Source organism: Bufo bufo, chromosome 7 (assembly GCF_905171765.1).
Source record: "Bufo bufo chromosome 7, aBufBuf1.1, whole genome shotgun sequence".
NCBI classification, from domain to species: domain Eukaryota; kingdom Metazoa; phylum Chordata; class Amphibia; order Anura; family Bufonidae; genus Bufo; species Bufo bufo.
The window spans coordinates 95,714,788-95,727,756 of record NC_053395.1 but is presented as its reverse complement, the minus strand read 5'-3'; the positions used below and the strand labels follow the sequence as shown (position 1 = coordinate 95,727,756).

Sequence of the window (12,969 nt, the reverse complement as noted above, 5' to 3'; positions counted from 1 at the left end):
TTGTGGAGACACTTTGCCTCATAAATCTGTGTTGGTGTCTATTCTGGGTCCACTCGCACCTCTAGTCTCTAGTGGAAAATCCTCTCATTCCTGCCTCCCTTCACGACACACCCCTTCTCTCTTATCCTGTAGATCCTATACCTCATGTTTGAGATGTTCTCAACTATAAAATAGTTTTATTTCCTCTTTATTTCCACAATTCCTCTCGCAGTCTACGCTTACCCCATTTGAGAAGTCTTGCTTCTCCTCCTCTGCCCCCATGGGATTTCTGTAAACTAGGCATGCTCAACCGGCGGCTCTCCACCTGTTGTAAAACTACAACTCCCACAATGCCCTGCTGTAGGCTGTTCAGGCATGCTGTGAGTTGTAGTTTTGCAACAGCTGGAGGGCCGCAGGTTGAGCATGGTACGCCCTGATGTCCAAGTCCTTAAGCACACAGGGCGTACCTGTATGCCCCGTGTATTTCCGATCACCGCAGTACGGCGGGCGGTGATGGGAACAGAGTGCCTGCTGAAATCATTCAGCAGGCATTCTGTGACAATGCCGAGGGGGGTCCTGTGACCCCGCCGTATCGGTGATCGCAGTTTGCTGCGTTTGCGGGTCATTCGGCTCTCTGGTGACCCGATAACCCGGAATAGGATGGTGATCGGTGTGATAATACACCACCAATCACCATCCTTAGATCCTGAGAGTTGGCAGTCACCTCTCAGGATCGCATCCTATTGGCTGGACGGGAGGAAGGGTTTAACTTCCCCCAGCTCTCCTCTCTTCCTTTACACTGCTTCCGTGGAGCCAGGAGAGAGGAGCCTGTCTGTCCACCTCTGAGCCCAGCACCCCACCATAGTGTTTAGGGAAAGGTTAGATTAGGCAGGGAGACTAAGGGATAATGTGCTTCACCCTGATTTGGTGTCTGGGGTCCACAGCACACTCAGCTGTGCGACCCTAGACCCCCCAAGGGTGCTGCCCCCCCCCCCCCCCCTCACACACACACACATTTGTTTTGGGCGCAAGCGTGTTTTAAATTTTTTGTGTGTGCGTGCGCTGACTGTGGCCGGCACTCTTAGCATCTGGCCACTGTTAGCGCATCGCCCACCCCACTGCGGATCAGCTTCGGACCGCTGATCAGCGAGTTAAAATCTTTTTTTTTTTTTTTTTTTTTGGGGGGGGGGGGTGCTTTAATTATTATTATTTCTGTTAGGTTTAGGGTGGGTTAGGGTATGGTATAAGTGAACATGAACACCCGTCCCCCCACACACACGCACACTAAAGTTTTACACGCACACACACACTCCCCTATGGCCGGCTGGATGTTCTCGACCGAGGAGGCATATGCCCAGCTGCTCTCCGACTCCGAGAGCCCCAGTGAGGACGAGGATGACCCCACTTTCCTCTTGTCATCCGCGTCCTCCTCATCATCTAGTGATGATGATGAGCCCCCAAGGCAGCGGAGACGCCGCCATGCAGAGCCAGGGGACCCCCATGCCAGGGACCCTGTAGCCCACACTAGTATGAGCAGCCCTGGGGCTTGTACTAGTTTTCCGGCCCACCAAATAAGTCCACCTGAGCCCCCTACCGTTGAACTTGTTTGGTGTACCCCAGAGGATTTTGAGCCCGTGATTCCTGACTTTGTTGGCCAACCAGGAATCCAGATTCCCACAGTGGGCTTCACTGAATATGACTTTTTAGTTTTTTTCTTTCAGTGACCACTTTGTGAATCTGACGGTGGAGCAAACAAACTTGTTCGCCCAACAGTTCATTGCTCAACACCCGGGCTCCTTTTTGGCTAGGTCCGGTGGCTGGACTCAAGTCAGTGCAGGCGAGATGAGGATGTTTTGGGGCCTTGTGGTGCACATGGGCCTAGTCAAAAAACCCAGTGTCAGGCAGTACTGGAGTGGGGACGTCCTCTTCCAGACCGCGCTCTACTGTATGGCCATGACACGTTCCTGTTTTGAGGCCATTCGGAAATGCCTGCATTATGCAGATAATGCAGCATGTCCCCCCCCCAAGGTGATCCTGCCTATGACTGCCTGTACAAAATCAGGCCGGTCATCGATCACTTCAGGGCCAAATTGGAGGCCTATGTACCTGGAAGGGAGGTCGCTGTTGATGAGTCTCTCATTGCTTTCAAGGGGAGACTCATTTTCCGCCAGTATGTTCCCTCAAAGCGGGCGAGGTATGGCGTGAAGCTGTACAAACTTTGTGAGAGTACCTCAGGGTACACTTACAAGTTTCGTGTATACAAGGGGCGAGATTCCCTTATTGAACCCCGAGAATGTCCCCCCACTCTGGGTGTTAGCGGGAGACTTGTGTGGGACCTTATGGCACCCACTTCTAGATGAAGGTTACCACCTGTACGTGGATAACTTTTATACTAGTATCTCCTTGTTCCAGTCCCTCGCCGCCAGATCCACGTCCGCTTGTGGGACCGTGCAGAAAAATCAACGCGGCCTCCCTACCCACCCCCTCCAGGTACCTATCCCCAGTGGAAACCTGTTGTTGGTCAGATATAAGGACAAGAGGGATGTCCTTGTACTGTCCACAATTCACAGTAACTGTATCACCCCTGTCCCTGTGCGAGGTACCGCGGCAACGTTCCTTAAACTCGATTGTATCGTGGACTACAATCGGTATATGGGAGGAGTTGATCTCTCTGATCAAGTCCTAAAGCCATATAACGCCATGCGCAAAACCCGGGCATGGTACAAAATAGTTGCGGTCTACTTAGTACAGGTTGCCTTGTACAACTATTTTGTGCTATCCCAGAGCGCTGGCAACACAGGGGAATTCCTCCAGTTCTATGAGGCAGTCCTCAAGGCCCTGATCTTTTCTGACTGGGAAAGAGCAGGCCGGAGTACCTCAGAAACTGGTGGCACCCGGATCGTCCCTGGCCAACACTTTCCAGGTGTGGTCCCCCATACTGGAAAGAAGGGACGGTCCCAAAAAAAGTGCAGAGTGTGTCACAGGAGGGGGATACGGAAGGAAACCACCACTCAGTGTGACACGTGCCCCGATCATCCGGGCCTCTGCATTGACGGTTGCTTCAGGGAGTACCACACTTCCATGGAGTACTAAATTTATAATTCCCTTCCCCAATTTTAATTTTATTTGGCCACAGACAATAGCCCAGAAAAAAATAAAAATAAACTATGGCTCTTTTATATTATTTTGTAAAACTAAAATAAATAAAAAAAAGTATATATATTAGGTATCGCCGCGTCCGTAGGATTCTGAACTATAAAAATACTACATGACCTAACCCCTCAGATGAACAGTCAAAAAAAATAATAAAATGGTGTAAAAAAAGCCATTTTTCTGTCACCTTACATCACAAAAAGTGTAATAGCAAGTGATCAAAAAGTCATATGCACCCCAAAATAGTGCCAATAAAACTGGTCTCTCATCCCGCAAAAAATGAGCCCCTAACTAAGACAATTGGCTAACAAAAAAAAAAAAACTGACTCTCAGACTATGGAGATACTAAAATGTTTTTTGTTTAAAAAAAGGATATTATAGTGTAAAACCTAAATAAATTTTAAAAAGTAGACCTATTGGGTATTGCAGCGTCCGTAAGAATCTGGTCTATAAAAAAAACACATGACCTAACCCCTCAAATGAACATAGTCAAAAAAATAAAATAAAAACTGTGCCATAACTGCTATTTTTTGCCAAATTTTCCATTTTAATCCATTTTTTCCGTTAACAAAGCAAGGGTTAACAGTCAAACAAAACTCTATATTTATTGCACTGATTCTGTCGTTTGCAGAAACACCCCATATGTGGTTGTAACATGCTGTATGGCCAAACGGCAGGGCGCACAAGGAAAGGAGATCCATATGGTTTTTGGAAGGCAGATTTTGCTGGACTGCTTTTTTGACACCATGTCCCACTTGAAGCCCTCCTGATGCACCCCTAGGGTAGAAACTCCATGAAAGTGACCCCATCTAAGAAACTACACCCCTCAAGGTATTCAAAACTTATTTTACAAACATTGTTAACCCTTTAGTTGTTCTACAAGAGTTATTATCAAATGAAGATGAAATTTCTGAATTTCAATTTTTGGGCAAATTTTCCATTTTAATCAATTTTTTCCAGTAACAAAGCAAGGGTTAAGAGCCAAACAAAACTCAATATTTATTGCCCTGATTCTGTAGTTTATAGAAACACCCCGTATGTGGTCGTAAACTACTGTACGGGCACACGGCAGGGCGCAGAAGAAAAGTTACACCATATGGTTTCTGGAAGGCAGATTTTGCTGGACTGGTTTATTTACACCATGTCCCATTTGAAGCCCCCCTGATGCACCCCTACAATTAGAAACTTCAAAAAAGTGACCCCATTTTGGAAACTACACCCCTCAAGGTATTCAAAACTGATTTTACAAACTTTGTTAACCCTTTAGGTGTTCCACAAGAGTTATTGTCAAATGGAGATGAAATTTTTGAATTTCTATTTTTTGTAACCTTGCCTCACAAAAATATAATATAGAGCAACCAAGAATATGTACCCTAAAAATCGTCCCAACAAAACTTCCACCTTATCCCGTAGTTTCCAAAATGGGGTAACTTTTTTGGAGTTTCTACTTTAGGGGTGCATTAGAAGGGGCTTAAAATGAGACATGGTGTAAAAAAAAAATGCCTAGCAAAATCTGCCTTCCAGAAACCATATGGCGCTCCTTTCCTTGTGCGCCCTGCCTTTTGGTCATACAGCATTTTACTACCACATATTGGGTGTTTCTATAAACTACAGAATCAGGGCAATAAATATTGAGTTTGTTCGACTGTTAACCCTTGCTTTGTTACTGGAAAAAATGGATTAAAATGGAAAATTTGCCAAAAATTTAAATTCTGAAATTTCATCTCCATTTGCCAATAACTCTTGTGGAACACCTAAAGGGTTAGCAAAGTTTGTAAAATCAGTTTTGAATACCTTGAGGGGTGTAGTTTCTAAAATAGGGTCATTTTTGGGTGATGTCTATTATGTAAGTCTCACAAAGTGACTTCCAACCTGAACTGGTCCTTAAAAAGTGGGTTTTGGAAAATTTCTGAAAAATTTTAAGATTTGCTTCTAAACTTGTAACTTCCCCAAAAAATAAAATGGCATTCCCAAAATGATCCATGATACATGAAGTAGACATATGGGGAATATAAATTAATAACTATTTTTGTAGGTATTACTATGTATTATAGAAGTAGAGAAATTGAAACTTGTGAATTTACACATTTTTCCATTTTTTTTGTAAATTTTGTATTTTTTTTATAAATAAAAATGAGGTTTTTTTTTTTTACTCCATTTTACCAGTGTCATGAAGAACAATATGTGATGAAAAACAATCTCAGAATGGCCTGGTTAAGTAAAAGCGTTTTAAAGTTATTCACACATAAAGTGACATTGGTCAGATTTGCAAAAAAATGGCCTGGTCTTTTAGGTGAAAATGAGCCCGGTCCTTAAGGGGTTAAAGAAAACGGTGTAAAAAGTCTACTTAGCGTTGCTAAGTAGAGCCTATCTTCAGTCTTCCATTGAGTGCTGAAAACGCCTGTGTGACAGGCAGGATGATGGGCAATGATAATTAGGAAACATGTACCTATTAAGGGACTAGAGAGGCAGACTGGAAGTCTCTGTATGTTATATACAGGCATCTTCAGCGCTCAGTACAGACTCTGCTTAGCAACGCTAAGTTACAGATTTGCTAAGAAGACTCTTTACACCCTGTTTTCTAGAACAAATATTTTTCCCGAATAAACTATTTTACAAAAATGTTAAACATTCCAGTCCCTAAACTAAAGCAACAGTTACCCTTTAAGGTCAATCAGTAACACTACAAAAAGTCACAGTATAGCCCTAGCCATAAGCTATTCCTTTGAAACTCACCTGGTCAATGTTTTACTGTACACATTTATTTACATTTTTCATAGACTCATACAATGTATGACCAGAAGGAAGAGCCTCCAGAAATAGTGGAGCCACCTTTTCAAGCAGTTGGTGTTACAAGGAACAAGATTATGACAGCACAGTTTGAGTGCTATCAGAAAATAATGCAGGAGCCAACACAAACAAAGGAAGGTAAGTTTTCCAATTGACCATGAATTCTTTTTATTCAAATTACAGTATTTCAAATATGGTTGATCACAGCACTCATTCAATTACTGGCTTTTCGTAGGGTGCTTGTCTATGCCGGTCCCTAAATCCACCTATGGGACCCTATTCTTGTTGCATAAACAAATTGACAGCACTCCAGAATTGCAGGTGAAATATTATGTGATTTATTCAGCCGGACATAACTTTAGGCAACGTTGTGGGCTATATGTAGCCCTTCATCAGGCCCAATGGATATACACTGGTGATTGATTAGCCTGCTCCTCAACCACCCGTGTATATCCATTGGGCCTGATGAAGGGCTACATATAGCCCGAAACGTTGCCTAAAGTTATGTCCGGCTGAATAAATCACATAATATTTCACCTGCAATTTTGGAGTGCTGTCAATTTGTATTTTCAAATTACAGTAATATTTTTTTTTTGGCTCACATATGGCGAGGTTTTTTGGATATTACCAAAGAGACTTGGGAGCATAAAGCTACCGCATGCAGAAGTCTTACTGAACATGTCAAAACCAAAGGCGATACAGGGTACCTGATGCTAGGTGCAAAGCAATTACAGGGGAAATGCAAATTATGTAAAAAATGAGGGTTATAGAGGAATCACATAGTGACAGGTGAAATCCCTATAGTCTTAATCCCAAAAACTGATGGCAGTTTAATCTTCTGGAATGACATTAGGAATGCTATATTTTGTATGCTTACACAATGCCACGGATGGACAAACTGATGGGTAGACTGGGTGATGCCAGGTATTTCATAAACTTAGACCTTACAAAAGGCTACTGGCAAGTAACATTGACGGAGGATGCCAAATCAGACTTTACCACCCCGGATGGGCACTTTCAATATGCGGTTCTTCCATTTGGTTTGCATATGGCTCCAGCCACATTCCAGTGGTAGATAAGATTTTAACATTGCATAAAAAATATGGACCTGCCCACCTGGATTATGTGATCATACATAGTCCAGATTGTAAGAGTCACCGTCCCAGAGTAAAAGCAGTTCTAACTTTATGCTGGAAGCAGGAAGGCAAATCCTAAAAAATGTGCCATTTGGACAGGAAGAAGCTACACAATTGGGTGAGATGTCATTAAGCCTCAAATAAACAAAATTGATGCTATTCAGAACTGGCCCAGGCCTGTAAACAAAAAGCAAATGAGGGCCATAACACCGAGGTATGTGAGCATGTTAGACCATCACGAGAGTTCTAAAGATGGCGTAGGCACCAGAGAGGTCCACGGGCTCCTGTGACTCACATTTTTCATCCCCTGTATCACAAAAATCACAAACAGTCCATCATCCTCTACATTAATGCTCTTACTAAGAAAGAAGAGGAAGAGCTTCAAATCTTGATGCCTTAGCTAGATCCCAGACTAGCGACAAGGAAGTCTTTGAGAATATATTGAAAGACTTGCTTGAGGCGCTTAGGAATTTCTTAAAGGAAGATTTTAAGAAATTGATATCTCCATTTAAAACATCAGTATCGGAGATGGGTGATGAGATTATGCATACAGGTGCATCTCAATAAATTAGAATTTCATCAAAAAGTTAATTAAATTACTCATAAATTACATAGATTGACTATACACAGAGTGATCTATTTCAAGTGTTTCTTTTAATGTTGATCATTATGACTTACAGCTAATGAAAACCCAAAAATCTATATCTTAGAAAATTAGAATATTGTGAAAAGGTTCAATATTGTATGCTCATGGTGTCACACTCTAATCAGCTAATCAATGCAAAACAACTGCAAAGGTTTCCTAGCCTTTATTTAGTCCCTCAATCTGGTTTAGTAGGCTACACAATCATAGGGAAGACTGCTGTCTTGACTGTTGTCCAGAGGACAGTCATTGACAACCCTCCACAATGAGGGTAAGCCACAAAAGGTCATTTGGTAAATAAGCTGGCTGTTCACAGAGTGCTTTATACAAGCATATTAATGGAGAATTGAAAGAAAGGGGAAAAAATGTGGTAGAAAAAGATGCACAAGCAGCAGGGATAACCGCAACCTTGAAAGGATTATCAAGAAAAGGCCATTCAAGAATTTGTGGGAGATTCATAAGGAGGGGACTGTGACTGGAGTCAGTGCTTCGAGAGCCACCACACAGACGTATCTAGCACATGGGCTACAACTGTCGCATTCCTTGTGTCAAGCTACTCATGACCCAGAGACTACATCATAAGCGTCTTACCTGGGCTAAGGAGAACAAGGACTGGACTGTTGCTCACTGTTCCAAAATCCTGTTTTCAGATGAAATAAAATTTTGGAAATCAAGGTCCCAGAGTCTGGAGAAAGAGTGGAAAGGCACACAATTCACGTTGCTCGAGGTCCAGTGTGCAGTTTCCACATTCATTAATGGTTTAAGGAGCCATGTCATCTGGTGTTGGTCCACTGTGTTATATCAAGTCCAAAGTCAGTGCAGCTGTCTACCAGGAAATTTTAAAGCCTTTCATGCTTCTCTCTGCTAACAAGCTTTATGGAGATGCTGATTTCCTTTTCTGTGCATCGCCAGACTTGTGAGTTAAGATGGCAGCCCGCATGTGTTCGCTGGCGAACACTGCGAGCTGGCCATCACTGTTCAGTAGTGCCACAGGCTGATTATCTCCATACCACCCTGCATTGAGGCAATAATTCATGCAAAAGAAGCCCCGACCGGGTATTGAGTGCATATACTGTAAATACTTTTCAGTAGGCCAACATTTCTGTATTAAAAAATAATTTTTTCAATTGGTCTTTTATAATCAAATTTTATGACATATTAACTTCTGGATTTTCATTAGCTGTAAGCTATAATCATGAACATTAAAAGAAATAAAATCTTGAAGTCACTCTGTGTGTAATAAATCTATATAATATATGTTTCACCTTTTGAAATTGAATTACTGAAATAAAGTAAAGGGATTGTCTCCTTTTTTTTATATTGATGACCTATCCGCAGAATAGGTAATCAATATCAGATCAGTGTCGAGGGGGGGGGGTGGGCTGACTCCCAGCATTCCTGCCGATCAGCTGTTTGAAAATAAAGGAGCACTCATAAGAACACTAACTTCTCTTAACTGTTTACCTGCTCGCCGATGCAACTGCAGCAGTGAGCAGATGTAATTACAACTGCTCCGTCTCCATTAGCTTCAATGGGATGGCACCATCCTATTTACTTGAACAATAATGAGCCGTTCCATAGAAGCGAATAGGGACAGAGCAGTAGTAATTTCATCTGCTGCTGTTGCGACAGTGAGCAGGTAAACCATGATGAGAAGTCAATGCTCTTACAAGCACTGCTTTCTCTTCAAACATCTGATTGGCGGAGGTGCCAGGAATCGACCCTCTGCCAATCTGATATTGATGACTTAACTTGAGGATAGGTCATCAATATAAAAAAGTGGACAACCCCTTTAACTTTTCGATGATATTCTAGTTTATTGACTTAACACTAAAAAAACTAATATCATAAGCATCGCCGCAGCTGTAGTATTAAAATATAAAATAATTTATTCCATACGGTGAACAAAGTAACGGCAGAAAAATCTAAATGGCCAGTTTGACATTTTTTGGTCAAAAAGTGTGTGTGTGTGTGTGTGGGGGGGGGGGGGGGGTAGGGAGTGGGCAGGACCATCTCGTTTACCAAAAGGTCTAAATATAAGACAGCTCAGCTTGCACCTCTTCATAACTGCAGCTGATCCACCTCCAGCTTAGGGGTTTATTAAAGAGGACCTTTCACTGATCCTGACATTGTGAACTAAGTATACAGACATGGAGAGCAGCGCCCGGGGATCTCACTGCACTTACTATTATCCCTGGGCGCCGCTCCGTTCTCCTGCTATGCCCTCCTGTATCTTCGGTCACTAAGTTATGGTAGGCGGAGTCTGCCCTTGTTCTGCTGTAGCGCTGGCCAATCGCAGCGCAGAGCTCACAGCCTGGGAGAAAAGACTCCGCCTACCATAACTTAGTGACCGAAATCTCCGCCTACCATAACTTAGTGACCGAAGATACCGGAGGGCATAGCGGGAGAATGGAGCGGCGCCCAGGGATAATTGTAAGTGCAGTGAGATCCCCGGGCGCCGCTCTCCATGTCTGTATACTTAGTTCACAATGTCAGGATCAGTGAAAGGTCCTCTTTAAGACCGGCGTCTAAAATGCCTGTCTTATAAATTTGCCCAAGAACCTATAAAACAATGGCAGAACAGAATTTTTCCAGCTTCCTAGTACATGATATGCAATATTAAATGTTGTAATTAGAAGGTACAACATCTCCCGCAAAAAAAAAAAAAGCCCTCGTAGGACTATGTTAACAGAAAAACACAAGTTATGGCTATAGGATGGTAGGGATAAGAAAAATGCAAAAATGGAAAGTCCCTGGGTCCTCTAAGGGTTAACAAACTGTTAAAACACATTGCCAAAATGAATGGAGAATTATTACTTTGTTGAAATTTCAATACAATTGTTGATAATTGATTGGATGCCTCAACCAACTGAAAAGTCAGAGAATTAAATTTCTTACCTCAAAGACTACACTTATTATTTTCCTAGGCATAAATCCTTTTGTAGAATCAATCTATTTCTGATAAAAACACCCACGATAGATAAAATGATCTATTAAAACAAAAATTAGATAAATCCATTAGTCCAATTATGCTTAATAAAACCCAAAAGCGAGCTCTTCCAGATAAGGAACGCCTCCCCCGGCGGAGAGTGGGGAAGGTGTTCCACTGCAGTTATGAGCCTGAGCCTGAGGCTTCCAGGCTCCTTACTTGTACAGTCGTGGCCAAAAGTTTTGAGAATGACACAAATATTAGTTTTCACAAAGTTTGCTGCTAAACTGCTTTTAGATCTTTGTTTCAGTTGTTTCTGTGATGTAGTGAAATATAATTACACGCACTTCATACGTTTCAAAGGCTTTTATCGACAATTACATGACATTTATGCAAAGAGTCAGTATTTGCAGTGTTGGCCCTTCTTTTTCAGGACCTCTGCAATTCGACTGGGCATGCTCTCAATCAACTTCTGGGCCAATTCCTGACTGATAGCAACCCATTCTTTCATAATCACTTCTTGGAGTTTGTCAGAATTAGTGGGTTTTTGTTTGTCCACCCGCCTCTTGAGGATTGACCACAAGTTCTCAATGGGATTAAGATCTGGGGAGTTTCCAGGCCATGGACCCAAAATGTCAACGTTTTGGTCCCCGAGCCACTTAGTTACCACTTTTGCCCTATGGCACGGTGCTCCATCGTGCTGGAAAATGCATTGTTCTTCACCAAACTGTTGTTGGATTGTTGGAAGAAGTTGCTGTTGGAGGGTGTTTTGGTACCATTCTTTATTCATGGCTGTGTTTTTGGGCAAAATTGTGAGTGAGCCCACTCCCTTGGATGAGAAGCAACCCCACACATGAATGGTCTCAGGATGCTTTACTGTTGGCATGACACAGGACTCATGGTAGCGCTCACCTTTTCTTCTCCGGACAAGCCTTTTTCAAGATGCCCCAAACAATCGGAAAGAGGCTTTATCGGAGAATATGACTTTGCCCCAGTCCTCAGCAGTCCATTCATCATACTTTCTGCAGAAGATCAATCTGTCCCTGATGTTTTTTTTGGAGAGAAGTGGCTTCTTTGCTGCCCTTCTTGACACCAGGCCATTTTCCAAAAGTCTTCGCCTCACTGTGCGTGCAGATGCGCTCACACCTGCCTGCTGCCATTCCTGAGCAAGCTCTGCACTGGTGGCACTCCGATCCCGCAGCTGAATCCTCTTTAGGAGACGATCCTGGTGCTTGCTGGACTTTCTTGGATGCCCTGAAGCCTTCTTAACAAGAATTGAACCTCTTTCCTTGAAGTTCTTGATGATCCTATAAATTGTTGATTGAGGTGCAATCTTAGTAGCCACAATATCCTTGCCTGTGAAGCCATTTTTATGCAATGCAATGATGGCTGCACGCGTTTCTTTGCAGGTCACCATGGTTAACAATGGAAGAACAATGATTTCAAGCATCACCCTCCTTTTAACATGTCAAGTCTGCCATTTTAACCCAATCAGCCTGACATAATGATCTCCAGCCTTGTGCTCGTCAACATTCTCACCTGAGTTAACAAGACGATTACTGAAATGATCTCAGCAGGTTCTTTAATGACAGCAGTGAAATGCAGTGGAAAGGTTTTTTTGGGATTAAGTTAATTTTCATGGCAAAGAATGACTATGCAATTCATCTGATAACACTTCATAACATTCTGGAGTATATGCAAATTGCTATTATAAAAAACTAAGCAGCAACTTTTCCAATTTCCAATATTTATGTAATTCTCAAAACTTTTGGCCACGACTGTATATTACAGTTCAGGCCAGTGTCAGGCAGCTGCTGCCAAGGCCAATAAGATAATGGGTTGCATCAAAAGGAGCATAGATGCCCGTGATGAGAACATAGTCCTACCACTTTACAAATCACCAGTCAGACCACACATGGAGTACTGTGTACAGTTCTGGGCTCCTGTGAACAAGGCAAACATAGCAGAGTTGGAGAGGGTACAAAGGAGGGCAACTAAAGTAATAACTGAAATGGGTGGGCTACAGTACCCAGAAAGATTTGTAAAATTAGGGTTATTCACTTTAGAAAAAAAGACGACTGAGGGGAGATCTAATAACTATGTATAAATATATCAGGGGTCAGTACAGAGATCTATCCCATCATCTACCGTGTTTCCCCGAAAATAAGACATCTCCCGAAAATAAGACCTACCTCTAGTTTTGCCTATCGCTGTAATATAAGGCATCCCCCCGAAAATAAGGCCTCCCCGATAATAAAGCATCCCCCGAAAATAAGGCCTCCCCGATTTTATAAAGCATCGGCCGAACATACCGTAATGCCTCCCCGATTATAAAGCAT

The 12,969-nt window shown here is 42.6% G+C and overlaps 1 protein-coding gene and 1 long non-coding RNA gene across 2 annotated transcripts in view; one reads left to right on the top strand and one right to left on the bottom strand.

Moving 5' to 3' along the window:
- CALCRL (calcitonin receptor like receptor) overlaps positions 1-12,969 on the top strand; it is a 496,395-nt gene that overhangs the window by 191,812 nt on the left and 291,614 nt on the right. The window contains exon 3 of the mRNA XM_040439799.1: positions 5,913-6,060. Coding sequence (XP_040295733.1) covers positions 5,913-6,060 — 148 coding nt within the window. The remainder of the gene's footprint in view (positions 1-5,912; positions 6,061-12,969) is intronic.
- LOC121007688 lies at positions 271-11,529 on the bottom strand. Its single transcript, XR_005780455.1, has 3 exons — positions 11,520-11,529; positions 9,378-9,383; positions 271-412 (listed from the first exon to the last, which is right to left on the bottom strand). It is a non-coding gene; the product is annotated as an uncharacterized LOC121007688 (long non-coding RNA).